Source organism: Bos indicus, chromosome 4 (genome assembly GCF_029378745.1).
Source record: "Bos indicus isolate NIAB-ARS_2022 breed Sahiwal x Tharparkar chromosome 4, NIAB-ARS_B.indTharparkar_mat_pri_1.0, whole genome shotgun sequence".
Taxonomy (NCBI): Eukaryota; Metazoa; Chordata; class Mammalia; order Artiodactyla; family Bovidae; genus Bos; species Bos indicus.
The window spans coordinates 38,015,143-38,034,045 of NC_091763.1; the positions used below are offsets into that span (position 1 = coordinate 38,015,143).

At 35.0% G+C, this 18,903-nt stretch overlaps 1 protein-coding gene across 8 annotated transcripts in view; it reads left to right on the forward strand.

Annotated features, from left to right (window-relative positions):
* Positions 1-18,903, forward strand: part of PCLO (piccolo presynaptic cytomatrix protein) — a 398,862-nt gene that overhangs the window by 242,725 nt on the left and 137,234 nt on the right. For all 8 annotated transcript variants that reach the window (XM_070787660.1, XM_070787662.1, XM_070787664.1 and 5 more), the window contains exon 9: positions 9,116-9,206. In XM_070787660.1, the coding sequence (XP_070643761.1) occupies positions 9,116-9,206 (91 nt within the window). The remainder of the gene's footprint in view (positions 1-9,115; positions 9,207-18,903) is intronic.

An 18,903-nucleotide genomic window follows, 5' to 3' on the forward strand; every position in this document is an offset into this window, starting at 1 on the left:
AGAAAAGGCTTCACCTGGGAATAAGGGAACTGATGTTATATGGAAGTGTTATATGGAAGTCTTTTACGTTCATTATTGGATTTTATATTCAGAACAACTTTCATAAAGTAGATTTTATTAGTTAATATCTATAGATTAAAAAAAAACTAAGGGATACTATTAATGAAAGTGAAGTCACTCAGTCGTGTCCAACTCTTTGCAACCCCATGGACAGTAGCCTACCAGGTTCCTCTGTCCATGGGATTTTCCAGGCAATAGTACTGGAGTGGATTGCCATTTCCTTCTCCAGGGGATCTTCCCAACCCAGGGATCAAACCCAGGTCTCCCGCATTGTAGACAGACACTTAACCGTCTGAGCCACCAGGGAAGTCCGATTGGATGGAAAGAACTTACTATATTAAGGAGTCAAAATCAGTCATTCAGGGATACTATTAACTATTACATAAATATAATACCATAACCCATGATCTTATTCACTTTAGAACAAAAGAGATGATGTTTTAAATTGAACCTTGATAGATACTAGAGAGATTAACAGTTGGATAACCTGAGGGAGATTCCTCTGGTAGGTCACTGACCTTAAATCAGTTGCCTTAATGGATCAGGTATTTGCAGGTATTTGTATTCATTATGATCATTAAGATACTCACAAAAGAGATAGTTACTTATATCATGTACATTAATTCTTTTATCATCCTCTCTGATTAATGATTAATTGATAAGCTGACAACTATATTTGAACAAAAAAGAACCATATGAATTTACTATAATATAATTCAGTATTTGTCATGTTAAGGGATAAAAGAAAACAAGATTTTTGCATGTAAAAGTGCTGTTTAAAAGATAGGATCTATGGTCATAGATTTGATTTTTTCCTAAGCAATTTCAGTTTTTTTTACACAAATTTCTAACTGATAAAATATTTTCTCAATTTTATTGTGCTCTTCTAGACGTTCCCATACTTTATAGAAATCTGTTATCCTCTGTTTATTGTAAATATTCTAGATCTAGAATAGATCTAGCTAGGAAATTAGAAAATTTAAAAATTAGAATCATTCTGAATGTGTTTAAAACTTTTAGTTTATCTCTTATTTACAATTACAAAAATAGTCAATTTGTCAACTGAAAATAACTTCCTTGAATTATTTTTTATTATAGGAATCTCTCTGTAATGACTTATTTGTTGTGCCTTACTCATCTTGTTTGTTTCTCTGAAGTTTAGTATTTCCCACAAACCAAGATCAACATAATGAAAATACAGATCCTTTCAAGGAAGCCTGATAGGATGAAATATAAAAACTGAGGAGCTAAAAACATAATAACTTTCATACAGTTATTTCCCAACACTTCTGGGTATCCAGAGTAGTCTTGTCCACCTAATTTATCCAACTTATATTCTACAGGATCTGAAGACGTAACACATTATATTTGAATTTATAAGTATAGAGCAATATAATACCAAAATTAAACAGGCTATATTTGAGAATGGTTTAATGAATTTTTCTTTGTTTAATAACATAGAAAATGTAAGACTCCTTGTAAATTTAATAATGTGTATCTCATTGCTAAAAGTTATTTTCACATTTATATTTTGTTATCTAACCTGTGAAGTGCAAGTTGCTCAGTCGTGTCCAACTCTTTGTGACCCAATGGACTATACATTCCATGGAATTCTGCAGGCCAGAATACTGGAGTGGGTACACCCCTTTCCCTTCTCCAGGGGATCTTTCCAACCCAGGAATCAAACCCTGGTCTCCCGCATTGCAGGCAGATTCTTTACCAGAAAGCCACAAGGGAAACCCAAGAATATTGGAACGGGTAGCCTATCCCTTCTACAGGGGATCGTCCCAAACCAGGAATTGATTGCAGGCACATTCTTTACCAGCTGAGCTATCAGGGAAGCCCTTTTAACATATAAACAAAAAACTATGTAATACTCAAAACTTAAAGACATGTAGAATTATAAATTAATCATAAAACATACAGCCATATAGCCACCACACAAAGAAAGGGAGTGTTTTCTTCCCTTTGAAATCTACAAAGGGGATTGTAATTTTTCACATTGTAATTTTCCCCTTTCCAGATTGTAATTTTCAACCTCTCTCAAACAAGTAGTGAATATATTGACTTTTCTGTCAGTAATTTATTTTTCTTTATAAATTTCTCTATGTGAAAGCTACATAGGAGATGACATGTTTTGATTACATTTAATGAAGTTCATGCTTTTTTGTCTTAATATTTATCTTCAAATACTCTCTTCCTATCAAAATTATGTTTTGTTATAGAAAGAATAACAAAGTATCATTCTTGTTTTAGTCATTTATTTAGGGTAAGTGTTGGTTCTGCCAGATAAAAATAGGGACAAGGCCAGAGGATAGGACTGATGTCAATTAATTGCCCTGTTCCTCTCCCCAAGAGCAAGGTTTCTGACATCATTGTCTTTGGATAATTCCCCATTGACAGAAATATCACTTGTATGCTGCCCAGAAAAAGGGTTCTTCTCTGTTTATAAATATTTCAAAAGAAATTATGAATGCTCCCTTTCTTTGTGTGGTGGTTATATAGATGTTTGTTTTATTAGTTTATAATTCTACATATTTTTCAGTTTTGAGTATTGCATAGTTTTTTTTTTTTTGCTTATATGTTAGGTAAAACATATAAACACTAATGTATCTGCTTTAAAAATTATTTAACGTAAAACATAGGTTAGAGAGATAGCAGACTATGTCTGACTTTAGACCTAAAGTCATTTGAATTATAAAGCCAAATCTGCATAAAGCAAATCTCTGTGTGTTTCCTTTTGTATGTTTAACCTCCACACTATTCAGTAGGAATTCAACTCTGCTTTGTGAATTGAAGAGATCACCTGATCTCTTTCTTTTTTTCCTCAGTCACTTCATCAATAAATAGAACTAATACCATTCACAGCATCATTGCAAAGGTCAAAATTTCTCTACTAGGACACAATGCGTTCATTCTGCACTAATGCCCGAGCCTTGTGCACTTCCCATGCGACTGCTATACTCAGGTACCTCGGGCTCCTTTCAAAGAGTCAGTCTTTCTTTATTCTGGGCTTTTGAATGTCTTGTTTCCTCTTCCTGAACATTCTTCCTCCTCTTTTCTCTTGATTTAACGCTGTTCATCACTCAGGGCTCCATGCGCATGCCTCATCTTGCAAAAAGCTTTCTCTGACATTACTACCACCATCTCCCCACAGATGTTCCTACTTTGTGCTACAGGAGCAGTCCATGCATTGTGTCTTGGGCTGTGAACTTTTGGAGAGCAAGCTCTCCCTACACCATCCACCATGGTATCTATTCTGTGCCTAACACAGGGCTTGATACTCTGTCTGCTACATCTAGCATGCAAGGTATTTAAATAAGGGAAAGAATGAATGTCTGTATAAATAAAAGATATGTTAACACAAGAGTTGCTGTTTCATAAATATAAAGGGCCAGTTCATGAACATAATTTCTTTTGAAATACTTGTAAGGTGGGTACATCTTTCCCTTTCTCCTTTGCCTTTCACTTCTCATTTCTCAGCTATAAGGCCTCTTCAGACAACCTCTTTGCCTTCTTGCATTTCTTTTTCTTGGGGATGGATTTGGTCACCGCCTCCTGTACTGTGTTATGAACCTCCATCCATAGTTCTTCAGGCACTCTGTCTACCAGATCTAATCCTTTGAATCTCTTTGTCACCTCCACTGTATGATCATAAGGGATTTGATTTAGGTCATACCTAAATGGTCTAATGGCTTTCCCTAGTTTCTTCAATTTCAGTCTGAATTTTTCAATAAGCAGCTCATGATCTGAGCCACAATCAGCTCCAGGTCTTATTTTTGCTGACTGTATAGAACTTCTCCATCTTTGGCTGCAAAGAATATAATCAGTCTGATTTCGGTATTGACCATCTGGTGATGTCCACATGTAGAGTCGTCTCTTGTGTTGTTGGAAGAGGGTGTTTACTATGACCAGTGTATTCTCTTGGCAAAACTGTTAGCCTTTGCCCTGCTTCATTCTGTACTCCAAGGCCAAACTTGCCTGTTACTCCAGGTATCTCTCAACTTTCTGCTTTTGCATTCCAATCCCCTATGATGAAAAGAACATCTTTTTTGGGTGTTAGTTCTAGAAGTTCTTATAGGTCTTCATAGAACCATTTGACTTGAGCTACTTTGGCATTAGTGGTTGGGGCATAGACTTGGATTACTGAGATGCAGAATGGTTTGCCTTGGAAATGCACCAAGATCATTCTATTGATTTTGAGATTACACCATAATATACATAATGTTAATGAATTACCTATAGTAACAAAGCAAATTTGAGTTATATCTGATAGTTTTAAGATTTTCAGTTCACATAATTTAAAATGAAGATTTTTAATGCAGATAGAAGAGTAAGAAAGGAGAGGATGAAGGAAAGTAGAAGAAGGAGAAAAGATGAAGGGAGGGAAAGTAAGGAGTCTGGAAGAGAAAGTAAAGAGAATGAGACAGAAGAGGGTAGAGTAAGGAAGAAAAAAGGAAAATGCACACTCTTTTGTCATGAACATATACAAGATTCACAATGTTTTACAAAGCCATTGTTATTAATAGTACAAATTATCTAGATTGATTATATGGACCATGATATTTTTATAATCATGCAAATGATATTTTAGTTTTACTTTGCAGAATTCATAAAAGATTTTTGGATTTGACAGGATTCTGCTGTTGTCTGGGGACAATTTTTTGTTCATCAGAGGCCTGATTAAGCTTATTCTTTCCTAAAGAGAATAAAACCTAAAGGCTAGCATTGCTTGCATTTTTCAGTGCATTTTTCTTTGAAAATCCACAATTCTAGCAATTTTAAAGTTGAATTTTCAGAGGCACATTAAAATAACATGAATATTCCAGAGAATTTTTCTTCACAAAACAAACACCCTTTTAATTGTAAATTCTAGTTAATGTATTATCTTCAGTTCAGTTCAGTTCAGTCACTCAGTCGTGTCCGACTCTTAGAGACCCCATGAATGGCAGCACGCCAGGCCTCCCTGTCCATTACCAACTCCCGGAGTTAACCCACACTCACGTCCATCGAGTCAGTGATGCCATCCAGCTATCTCATCCTCTGTCATTCCCTTCTCCTCCTGCCCCCAATTCCTCCCAGCATCAGAGTCTTTTCCAATGAGTCAACTCTTCGCATGAGGTGGCCAAAGTACTGGAGTTTCAGCTTTAACATCATTCCTTCCAAAGAAATCCCAGGGCTGATCTCCTTCAGAATGGACTGGTTGGATCTCCTTGTAGTGCAAGGGACTCTCAAGAGTCTTCTCCAACACCACAGTTCAAAAGCATCAATTCTTCGGCGCTCAGCCTTCTTCACAGTCCAACTCTCACATCCATACATGACCACAGGAAAAACCATAGCCTTGACTAGACGGACCTTTGTTGGCAAAGTAATGTTTCTGCTTTTGAATATGCTATCTAGGTTGGTCATAACTTTCCTTCCAAGGAGTAAGCGTCTTTTGATTTCGTGGCTGCAGTCACCATCTGCAGTGATTTTGGAGCCCAAAAAAATAAAGTCTGACACTGTTTCCCCATCTATTTCCCATGAAGTGATGGGACCAAATGCCATGATCTTAGCTTTCTGAATGTTGAGCTTTAAGCCAACTTTTTCACTCTCCACTTTCACTTTCATGAAGAGGCTTTTGAGTTCCTCTTCACTTTCTGCCATAAGGGTGGTGTCATCTGCATATCTGAGGTGATTTATATTTCTCCCAGCAATCTTGATTCCAGCTTGTGTTTCTTCCAGTCCAGCGTTTCTCATGATGTACTCTGCATAGAAGTTAAATAAGCAGAGTGACAATATACAGCCTTGACGTACTCCTTTTCCTATTTGGAACTAGTCTGTTGTTCCATGTCCAGTTCTAACTGTTGCTTCCGGACATGCATACAGATTTCTCAAGAGGCAGGTCAGGTGGTCTGGTATTCCCATCTCTTTCAGAATTTTCCACAGTTTATTGTGATCCACACAGTCAAAGGCTTTGGCATAGTCAATAAAGCAGAAATAGATGTTTTTTCTGGAACTCTCTTGCTTTTTCGATGATCCGGCGGATGTTGGCAATTTGATCTCTGGTTCCTCTGCCTTTTCTAAAACCAGCTTGAACATCAGGAAGTTCACGGTTCACATATTGCTGAAGCCTGGCTTGGAGAATTTTGAGCATTACTTTACTAGCGTGTAAGATGAGTTCAATTGTGTGGTAGTTTGAGCATTCTTTGGCATTGCCTTTCTTTGGGATTGGAATGAAAACGGACCTTTTCCAGTCCTGTGGCCACTGCTGAGTTTTCCAAATTTGCTGGCATATTGAGTGCAGCACTTTCACAGCATCATCTTTCAGGATTTGAAATAGCTCAACTGGAATTCCATCATCTCCACTAGCTTTGTTCGTAGTGATGCTTTCTAAGGCCCATTTGACTTCACATTCCAGGATGTCTGGCTCTAGGTCAGTGATCACACCATCGTGATTATCAGCGTTGTGAAGATCTTTTTTGTACAGTTCTTCTGTGTATTCTTGCCACCTCTTCTTGGTATCTTCTGCTTCTGTTAGGTCCTTACCATTTCTGTCCTTTATCGAGCCCATCTTTGCATGAAATGTTCCCTTGGTATCTCTAATTTTCTTAAAGAGATCTCTAGTCTTTCCCATTCTGTTATTTTCCTCTATTTCTTTGCATTGATCTCTGAGGAAGGCTTTCTTATCTCTCCTTGCTATTCTTTGGAACTCTGCATTCAGATGCTTATATCTTTGCTTTTCTCCTTTGCTTTTCGCTTCTCTTCTTTTCACAGCTATTTGTAAGGCCTCCCCAGACAGCCATTTTGCTTTTTTGCATTTCTTTTCCATGGGGATGGTCTTGATCCCTGTCTCCTGTACAATGTCACGAACCTCTGTCCATAGTTCATCAGGCACTCTATCTATCAGATCTAGGCCCTTAAATCTATTTCTCACTTCCACTGTATAATCATAAGGGATTTGATTTAGGTCATACCTGACTCGTCTAGTGGTTTTCCCCACTTTTTTGAATTCCAGTCTGAATCTGGCAATAAGGAGTTCATGATCTGAGCCACAGTCAGCTCCTGGTCTTGTTTTTGCTGACTGTATAGAGCTTCTCCATATTTGGCTGCAAAGAATATAATCAATCTGATTTTGGTGTTGACCATCTGGTGATGTCCATGTATAGAGTCTTCTCTTGTGTTGTTGGAAAAGGGTGTTTGCTATGACCAGTGCATTTTCTTGGCAAAACTCTATTAGTCTTTGCCCTGCTTCATTCCCTATTCCAAGGCCAAATTTGCCTGTTACTCCAGGTGTTTCTTGACTTCCTACTTTTGCATTCCAGTCCCCTATAATGAAAAGGACATCTATTTTGGGTATTAGTTCTAAATGGTCTTGTAGGTCTTCATAGAACTGTTCAACTTCAGCTGCTTCAGCATTACTGGTTGGGGCATAGACTTGGATTACTGTGATATTGAATGGTTTGCCTTGGAAACAAACAGAGATCATTCTGTCATTTTTGAGATTGCATCCAAGTACTGCATTTTGGACTCTTTTGTTGACCATGATGGCCACTCCATTTCTTCTGAGGGATTCCTGCCCGCAGTAGTAGATATAATGGTCATCTGAGTTAAATTCACCCATTCCAGTCCATTTTAGTTTGCTGATTCCTAGAATGTCGACATTCACTCTTGCCATCTCTTGTTTGACCACTTCCAATTTGCCTTGATTCAGGGACCTGACATTCCAGGTTCCTATGCAATATTGCTCTTTACAGCATCAGACCTTGTGTCTATTACCAGTCACATCCACAGCTGGGTATTGTTTTTGCTTTGGCTCCATCCCTTCATTCTTTCTAGAGTTATTTCTCCACTGATCTTCAGTAGCATATTGGGCACCTACTGACCTGGGGAGTTCCTCTTTTTTTTTTTTTTTGTTTTTTTTTTTTTTTCTTCCAATTTTATTTTATTTTTAAACTTTACATAATTGTATTAGTTTTGCCAAATATCAAAATGAATCCGCCACAGGTATACATGCGCTCCTCAGTATCCTATCATTTTGCCTTTTCATACATTATCTTAGTAAACCCAAACCATACCTAAACACATTCTGAAATGGGTAGTATTAAATGTCTCTTTACTAAACCTTGTTTTTCTAATTCTAGTTAGTTAAAAATTCTCCAGAAGTGATGGATACAAGATTTCATACTATTAAAATCCTATTAATATAGTTTTATAAAGATTTTACTATTTCTGTCTTTCATTATTTCACAAATCTCTTTTGAAAGCCTAACTCCATAAAATATACAGCAGAAGTTTGCATTTGCTAATTTCCTTTATTTCTGAAATCTCATTTTGTCAAGTGGAAACACCAATAACACAGTCTATAGTATTCTCATTTTCAAGTCTCAGTAATGAGAATTGAAATCCCAGCCTTGTAACAAAGGCATTGAATGTTGTTTCTTCTAACTGAAGGAGGGTCAGAATTAAATGAGAAATAATACCTTTGCATACAAAGAAGGCTTCAGAAAATAATAAATGAGCAAAGACTTTATTTATTTATGCAGAATTAGTCTCAGCATCAGGTATATCCTAAAACTTTTGGCAAATATGCTCAGCAGAAGCAAAATTCCACAATGATATCAACATAACAGAAATATGCATTCCTGGTAAAGTGATAGAGATGCAGAGTAGGAGGATCTTTGTCTTTTCTCCCTTTAAGCTTGATGGCTGAAAATTAAAAATGCCTTTCTATTTCTAGGCTGTCCAAAAACAAAATCAGCAGAGGTCAATTTTCCATATACATTCTCTATGTAATACCATAGTAATAGATATCCTTATGTGTTAACATATGCTTATTGATTTTCCAAACCCAACAAATCAGTTTGCAAGAGAAACTGATTGTAAATGTGAAGACTATAATAAACTCAGAAAACAATATATCATTATGTGGTATTAAATGCTTAAAACTGTCATCATTTGAGAATCTTCTGTTTTCATTGGTTGAATCACTGTAGTCTGAAGAAAGATAATTACGTATATTGCCCTTTAAATGTCTTTAACATTGCTTTTTCACCATATCTTATGTATGTCTTAGATTATACAGATGGATGGGAAAACTGTGCACTATATCTTTCCACATGCAAGGATAAAAATAACAAGAGACTCTAAGGATCACACAGTTTCAGGTAAAAGAAATCAAATAATCTGGTTCTTTTTACTTTAATGTCTGGTTGAGGTATGTATTTGAATTTGTTTAGGTGACATTAAATTTAAGAAAATGCATTTTTCTGTCAAAAACTGTCTATTGGAAATTTTCAAAAAATAATCAGGCTATATATTTAAATATAAAAAAATAATGCCATAATTATTAATATGATACATTACTAAATGATTTATATTTAGATCATTCTATATTTTCATTTTTGATGTGCATAATGGTAAATGCTCCATAATTATTGCACTGTTGAGTAATATGGTCATAGGACCATAAAACATTCTTACACAGAAACTAACTTAAATATTACTAAGGAATAAATTCCCTTATACCTTGTAAATTTGAACATTATCAGCTTTGCTCAGTTTTTGTTTATTTGTTTGTGTTCTTCTTTAAATTAACCATATGACAGAAAATTTAAACTTGTTATTTTGAAAAAACTTTGGACTCTCAGAAAATAGAATGATCAGTTCTTTTGCCCACTCTTTACCCAGTTTCACTAATGTTAACATCTAACCACAAAAAGTGATCAAAACCAGAAATCAACATTAATATGATGGTATTAAAATATCTACAAGCCTTATCCAAAATTTGAGTTTCCCAACTGACCCACTAATTTTTTCTGGTCCAGGATCTAATCCAAATCTCAGATTGCATTTAGATTATTAAAAGTTCTCTTGTTTATATCTGTGAGGTAGAAGTATAAATTTTTTGAAAGTTAATAAATTTTCAAAGTATGCGTATTACCTGTTTTCTCACTCAAGTACATTTTCTGTGTTAAATAGACATTGTATATCAACAGAAAATATTCATCAATACATATGAATATGTCAGTGGCATATCTAGCATATATGTTACTTTTTTTTTCTTTAAGAACTGATATAACAGAGGACAAAAAGTGGTATTTCTTCAGTGTACTTGCTGTTGTTCTTTGCAGATTTTAGACCCTACGGTTTTAGAACAGGTTTTGATTTGAGCAATTTTTTTCCCTTTGTTTTCATAGAGAATGAATCGATTAGGAGTGCAATGTTTTCCTTTTAAGATAGGATAGTTTTTCTTCTGCCAGAGACAGATATTTCAAACTTTCATAATTTTATTACATGCAGACTGTATTTTAAGTACTGATGAACAGTCCAGGGGTGAGTCTTAAAATCCAGGGACTCTTTTTGTAGAAATAATTACTTGCTGCAAGCTATTTCAGTTCCCTCCAGCTCATAAAGCAAAACAACATAATACTTTCTAGCAATGCCAAAATTATGTTTTTCAGCAAAAACCTTCAAACAATTTTTACTAAATCACTAGGACTCTATGTCAATATGTTTTCTATTTGTATTAATATTCTGTGTCAAAGTAATTATCCCTTCAACCTTATCATTTTTCTTTTGCAACTTATATTGGGTTTTTTTGCTACAGTTAGGGGAAATTTTTGTTTTATTTTACTACAATTAGGAAAAAACTATAATTTTATTTTAAAATATAAGAATAATAGAAATCAGAGCTATTGACTTTTTATAATTATTCTAGTCTGAAAATTTGTTTCTTCTATATGTAGACTTTGCAAAATGAGAAAAGAGGATTATAGTTTTGCATTATATACTAGTAATGTATATTATTATCTCTATGCATGCTCCTTTTCAATGGCACCCCACTCTAGTACTCTTGCCTGGAAAATCCCATGGATAGAGGAGCCTGGTAGTCTGTAGTCCATGGGGTCGCTAAGAGTCGGACACGACTGAGCGACTTCCCTTTGACTTTTCACTTTCATGCATTGGAGAAGGAAATGGCAACCCACTCCGGTATTCTTGCCTGGAGAATCCCAGGGATGGGGGAGCCTGGTGGGCTTCCGTCTATGGGGTCGCACAGAGTCGGACATGACTGAAGTGACTTAGCAGCAGCAAAATAATAATAAACATACTTGTTACATTTATCCTGCGTTGCTACTGAATGTATTTTCTTTGTATCCCAAAGTAGCCTGATCTCATTCTAAACTAAATTTTTTAGAACAATCTGTATTGTCTTCAACTAAATCTTAAGTGCTTCAAAGGGATTTAAATACATGTATATGGGACTTCCCTGGTAGCTTGTGGGAGGAGGGTTCAGGATGGGGAACACGTGTGCACCCGTGGCAGATTCATGTTGATGTATGGCAAAACAAATACGATATTGTAAAGTAATTAGACTCCAATTAAAATAAATAAATTTATCTTAAAAAAAAAAAAAAAGAATCTGCCTAAAATGTGGGAGACCCAGGTTCAATCCCTCGGTCAGGAAGATCCCCTGAAGAAGGGAGTTGCTACCCACTCCAGTATTCTTGCCTGGAGAATCCAATGGACAGAGGTTTCTGGTGTGCCATGGTCCTGGGGGTTGCAGAGTCTGACATGACTGAGCCACTAACAATTTCACACACAAAAAAATTTATATGCAAGATTAGAGCAAGAAATGGCAATATTTGCCAAACAGCATCTAGCAGTTTGAAGTTAGTGGCAGACAAACCCTGGCATAGAAAATTTACACTCCTGGCTAATCTCTGTTATTTGCTGGTCTACCAAAAGCTTACTTTGAGTGACTAAATATTTGATGATACTAAGATTTTACTGTTTTTCTAGCTATCATGTCATTTTTATGTTAATATTTTCATGACAAAATGGAGTATGTTTTTTAGAGATGCATACTAAAATATTTACAGATGAAACAATGTCTTGTATGGAGTTTGCTTCACAATTAGCTGTGTAAAAAGTGGTGAAGACATAGATGGAACAGAATTGACATAATTTGATTACTTTGGAGCTGAACGATTAACTACACTGGGTTTTATTACAGCCTTGTCACTACTTTTGTATATGTATGAAACTTTGCATAATAGAAAATAGTTATGTTAGGTAGTTAGAACAGGAAAAAGGAGTCCAGAATGGTGGTGGCTAAACGACAAGGAAAGAAAAAGCCCGTGAAAATAGAACAAAGGAGGTTTGAGGACTGGAGTGAGGACCTCGGGTAAAACAAACAGCACTCCTGGGTAATGCTGTTTGTTTTACCTGAGGTCCTCACTCTGGTCCTCAAACCTTCCTTTGTTCTATTTTTGCAAGCTTCTTCCTTCCTTGTCTTTTAGCCACCACCAATCTGGACTCCTTTTTCCTGTTCTAACTACCTAACAATTAAATTCCTGATTGTCTCTCATGTTTAGAGAAAAACAGCAGTGCCCAGTGGCTTCATCAATAGGAAAAAAAGCTATCTAAGCTAATAATTCAGAGAAGGCAATGGCACCCCACTCCAGTACTCTTGCCTGGAAAATCCCATGGACGGAGGAGCCTGGTAGGCTGTAGTCCATGGGGTCGCTAAGAGTCGGACACAACTGAGCAACTTCACTTTCACTTTTCACTTTCATGCACTGGAGGAGGAAATGGCAACCCACTCCAGTGTTCTTGCCTGGAGAATCCCAGGGACAGGGGAGCCTGGTGGGCTGCCGTCTATGGGGTCCCACAGAGTCGGACACGACTGAAGTGACTTAGCATAGCAAGCTAATAATTTAACTGCCTTTGTAAAACAAGATGAGGATATAATCAAGGAAGGAGAAAAGAGTAAAATGTAGCATTTCTGCTCTCCCAAACAGAGGGGAAATGTCATTAGTGAATTTTCATTTTCGTTATAAAAGCTCACTGAAAGGAGAAATAAAATATATCTTTTATAGTGTTTTAATAGACCATTCTGTGTCTAACATGGACACTTCACAGGAAAAAAAAAACATATTTCTATTGATACTTATTGAAAGCAAAATAATTTCAAAATATTAACAACATACAGAAATAGAAAAAATTTTTTTTTAATTCTTTCTATTATATGGCTGTCAGAATGTTAAGCTGAGAACCCTCAGGGTTCTCAAGATTGTTTCAGGGGGTTTTCAAGGTCAAAATTATTTTCATAGTAATGCTAAAGGTAACATTTACCTTTTGCACTCTCATTTTTCTGTGAATATACAGTAGAGTTTTTCAGAGATTACATGATGTGTGACATCCCAAAAGATTGTATACAGAGCAGATAAGAGAATTCAACTGTCTTCTATTTAATTCAAATCAAACATTTTTTCAGTAATGTAAAACAATGCCACCTTTCTCTTAAATGTTTTGTTTTTAAAATGCATTTTTTAAAAAATTATTTGTTTTAACATAGAATGAGTTTATTAATGCTTTAAATTCATTAATAAATTCAGTTTTAGTCTATAATATCGAAAATATACAAAATTATAACTGATATAAATGAAAGCTCTTTGACATCCTCAATAATGTTAAAAATATAAATGGCTCCTTGAAGCCAAAATGTTTGTGAAATACTTCTCTAAGAATCTTTATAGAATAAGTGAAAAAAATTCTAAGCTTTTTTTCCTTCCTATACAAAAACTTATTCAAATAAATTATAGTTTATAACTACTTTTAAACTCATATTGAATACTTTTAAATTTTAATTCATTAATATTTATTCATAGAACACCCATAGTGTGATTTATATTGTATTAGTTGCTAGGTTACTAGAGTGAATCTAGCAAAGACCTTGATCTACAGGTTATTCACGCTTTAATAGGAGAATCTGAAATGTGAATAAAACTCCAATACTTTGGCCACCTGATGCAAAGAGCTGACTCATTGGAAAAGACCCTGATGCTGGGAAAGATTGAAGGCAGGAGGAGAAGGGGAAGACAGAGAATGAGTTGGTTGAATGGCATCACTGACTCAATGGACATGGGTTTGGGTGGACTCCAGGAGTTGGTGATGGACAGGGAGGCCTGGCGTGCTGCAGTTCATGGGGTCTCAAAGAGTTGGACACGACTGAGCGACTGAACTGAACTGAACTATAGTAAAACTTAAGGAACAACTGAGACAAAGTCAGGGAATTTACAAAACTTTATTGTTCATAGACATCTGTATATATGTATAGGTGTGTACACACATACACATGTGTACCGTTTTTTTATACTATTTTATGATGTATGCAGAGGGAAATACATGCATACAGTCTTCTGTTAAGTGGTCGATAACTTTGAGCAAACAGATCATTTAATTTTGACTGTAAACTTCAAAGATGTACTTATAGGTGCTGATCAACAACTGTACAACGGTTCTGAAAACCTTCAGTCACCCAAGCACAAAGCAGTGAAATGGAGAAAATAGGACATGAGTTTTAGAATCAGAAAGTCCTGAATTGGAGTTCAGCTCTATCACTTATTTAGATTTTGAGAATAAGTACACTCATCCTTAAAATAAGATCAGCTCTCTATATCTCACATAATTGCAAGTGAACCTGACACAAAATCTTATCCTTAGTGTACAATCAAAAGAAAGTTATTTTCTCTTAGAAATTATCAGAAAAAAAAGATAAAATGTAATACTCAAGAAGTGAGTCTCTTTCTTTTTTATTTAGAACTCCATCTTAACATCTTCAGAAACACAGCTGTTCAAAACAAGTCAGAGAAATTCTTCTGAATTTAAAAAGGATATTTGCTTATATTAAAGTTCCATAATGGACTGGCTCCATCTGCAAGGTTAGAAAGATGGATTACGAAGTGTAATAGTGAAGAACATTAAGAATGGTTAGTTTCAAAAGATAGCAGTGTCTTCTCCGGATATAGTGGCTCATTCTCTGTACCCCTTTAGGCCACCATCTTCATAAGTTTTAGAAACAAGAAACAAATGTAACAGATCTCACTGGATCTGAGTTGGTAGGAATACCAAATATGGATAGCCCTTTTAAAATTATTATTTTAACAACTTTATTATGGTATGGGGCTTCCCTGGTGGCTCAGATGGTAAAGCATCTGCCTGCAATGCCGGAGACCTGGGTTCGATCCCTGGGTCGGGAAGATCCCCTGGAGAAGTAAATGGCAACCCACTCCAGTACTCTTGCCTGGAAAGTTCCATGGATGGAACTTTGTGGTATAACTTATATCGTGAATGTGCAGGTTATAAATGACTTTTATAAATTTGTGGAGTTGTATGACTGTCACAACAATCTTGTTTTGAAACTTTTCAATCACTACAAAAGTTTCCCTTGAGTCTGATAGCCATAGCCACATCCAGCATTCCTCTCCCAGTCACAGTCAAGTTTACTTTCTGCCTCTGATTCTACCCTTTATGGGTTCTTCATATAAATTAAATTGTATGATTTCAGTTTTGATGTCTGACTCCTTTCAATTACCAGTACTTTTTAGGTTTATCTATGTTGTGGCATGTATCAGATGTTTTGTTCTTTTTATTGTGAAGAAGTACTCCATTGTTTGAATTCTCTATATTTATTTATCCATTGAATTTTTTGTGGTTTCACTTAAAATTTGCACACAAGTTTTACTTTGGACATATGGTATTTTTGTATGATGTCCTAAAAATGGAATTGCTCAGTTACATGGTGAGTTTCTTTTTAACTATTTAAGAAGTTGTCAGATAGTTTGCCAAGGTAAAGGTACCATATTCTATTCTTACCAAAAATGTCTAAAGATTCTACTTTCTCTATGCCTTTGCCAGCACTTGGTAATATCTGTCTTTTGGGGTGAGTGTGGATGATAGTGTGTTGTTTTAACTTGAATTTTCCTAATGACCTCTGATGAGAGTGAAAGTGAAAGTTGCTCAGTTGTGTCCAACTCTTTGCGACCCAATGGACTATACAGTCCATGGAATTCTCCAGACCAGAGTACTGGAGTGGGAAACCTTTCTCTTCTACAGGGGATCTTCCCAACCCGGGAATCAAACCCAGGTCTCCTGCATTGCAGGCAGATTCTTTACCAGCTGAGCCACTAGGGAAGCCCAAGAATAATGCATTGGTAGCCTATCCCTTCTCCAGGAGATCTTCCTGACCCAGGAATCAAACCAGGTTCTCCTGCATTACAGGTGGATTCTTTACCAACTGAGCTATGAGCATATTTTTAGGTGGTTAAAGTCAAAGCATACATATTCTTTGGTAAAATATTTATTAAGAATTTTTTTCCATTATTCATTTGGATTCTTTGTCTTCATACAGTTGTAAGAGTTCTTTATATATTTTGAATGTGTTTCTTATAAGTTACATGGAGTGCATCTATTTCCTTCTAGTTTTTGTCTTGTCTTTTTATTTTCTTAAAGGTGTATTTTAAAGGAAAAATTTACATTTTAATAGAATTCAATTTATTTTTACTTTTAGTTTGTAAACCATGCTGCTGATAATGTATTAAGAACTATTTCAAGGTCAAAAAGATTTTCTCTGAGAGGTTTTATACCAGAAAATTTCTCTTATGTTTATATACTTTAAACATTCAGGTCAGTTACCTATTTTGTACCTATTTGTGTATATGGTATGATGCTGACATCCAAGTTCATTTTTTTGAACCACTAATGAATATTTAATTGTACAAGCACCTTCTGTGAAAGAAACCAATCCCCCATTGAATTGCCTTGGTATCTTTATCAAAAATCAATCTACCATTAATATAAGAATTTATTTCTGGAATCTCAATTCTGTTCTGTTTGATTATATGCCTAACTGTTACGCTCTTTTGCTTACTCTGTAGCTTCATATTAAGTTTTGAAATCTAATAATGTAATTACTCCAACTTTTTTTTAAATTGTTTTGGCTACTCTAGATTCTTTTAATTTCCACATTTTTTAGTATCAACTTACTGGGATTATGATAGGGGTCACATTGAAACTATAGATTAATTTGAAAAGAATTGCTATCTTACCAACACTGAATCTTCTCATTCATGTATGTGTAATATTTCTACCTTTACTGAGGTATCCTTTAATTTTTCAATACAGTTTTATAGTTTCCAGTACAAAACTAGAATTTCTTTGTTTAATGTCTTCCAAATTATTCTGTTCTTGGTGCTGTTGAGAATGGAATTGTTTTTTTTAACAGCTTTATTGAGATATAATTTCCATCTTATAAGTTTCACTCATGGTGAATATAAGATTCAATGATTTTTTTTTGCCTTTTTTTAAGCTTTTTATTTTATATTGTAGTATAGCCAGTTAACAATGTAGTGACGGTTTCAGGTGGACAGCAATAGGACTCGGCCATACGTACACATGTATCCAAGAATGGAATTGCTTTCTTAATTTCAGTTTGGGATTATTCACTACCATTTTATAAAAATGCATTTGATTTTTGTACACTGAGCTTTTAGTTTATAATTTTACTAGTGTTTTTAGTTCTGATAGTTTTTTAATTTTTTTGTGGAATCCTTAAGATTATGTTGTTTACAAATAAAGACAGCTTTCTTTCTTCCATTCCAATGGGGATAAATTTGTATAAACTTCTTGTCCTTATTGTACTTTCTAAAACCTGTGGTATAATACTGAGCAGAGTAGTGAGAGGAGACATCCCTGCTTTGTTCCTGAAGAACATTAGTGACTAGTTGTGACAGTAATGCAGGGATTCTACCCTAAGCCTGTTATAGAATCCCTTCCTCTCTTCCGCACTAAAACTCATTGGAAGGATTTTTATTGGCCTGAAATTTTAGAAAGGTGAGCAGAAGTATTTAAGAACAGCTTTTAAAGCAAACACTAGCTGATCAGACTGCACTTTCTTCTCTTCACCAATTGAACTCTCAAATCCTGGCAATATGAAGAGGTATTGAATGAATTATGTTTTCATATTTGAAAGAGGATAAAGAGTTTACATACATGCATACATACATACCCTTATATTCACTCTGGTTTATATTTCAATAATTTTTTAATGGACATGGTTACATTTGTGACACTGACCTTATTTACATAGGTTAGGGTTGTTATATTGTCCCAATATGCAACCAAAGAAATTATGCATGTAAAATCCTAAGAAAGGAAATGAAAATCTCAATTAAGTTAGAAAGATATGAACATAGTTATTTTATTCACTGTACACTTGCATGTTTTTTCCTTTGCTTCTGAAATAATTTGGAAGTATAACCAATTCTACCAAATACTGATACCATTCTTCTTTTTCTTTCTTACTAACGAGTGTTTACAATGAAAACCCACAAATTTAAAGTAGAGGTGATTTAGATAAATAGTTGCATTCAGATTCTAGATGGAACCTTCAGATGGTAATAATAGTTCTATATATCTTGTTTAGTCTTTCTTGAAGATATCGTATTATTAATCAGCAGATTAGTTTAGAAAAATACCCCATGTTCCATGGAATATAGTCCATAGTCAATAAAAATACTGGAACAAAAATTTAGCTATCTTTTATAACTGTTAAATTTACTTGAAAAATTTTCCAAATAATATAGGATTATAGAAAGTAGAATTAAAATAAACAAATCTTTCACTTTCCCACTGTAAAAGTAAATAGCTCATGTTGAATGTAAACTCAACCTCAACCTAGATATGAGGCAGACATGCAAAAAGCCTGTGGTAGCAATTCTACTTCCAAGAATTTGCAAGATATTTGAAGTAGAGCTAATCCATAGCAAACATTGAATACATGAGATTGTCTCTTGAAAGTTAAAATAAGTCACAAACCATGGGTACATGTATTTACACATATAATTTTTATACCTAGTATCTTCATTTATTCAAAGAATATATTAATGGGAGATAGAGAGTATATCATTCCCCATTTTCTCATGAAGATTTTCATTTCTCTTTCCTCTTAGAAATCTAAAAGGCAGATCTCCCTACTGATCTTCTAAATACATGTGTCATTTTCAACTCTCTTCTTTGTAT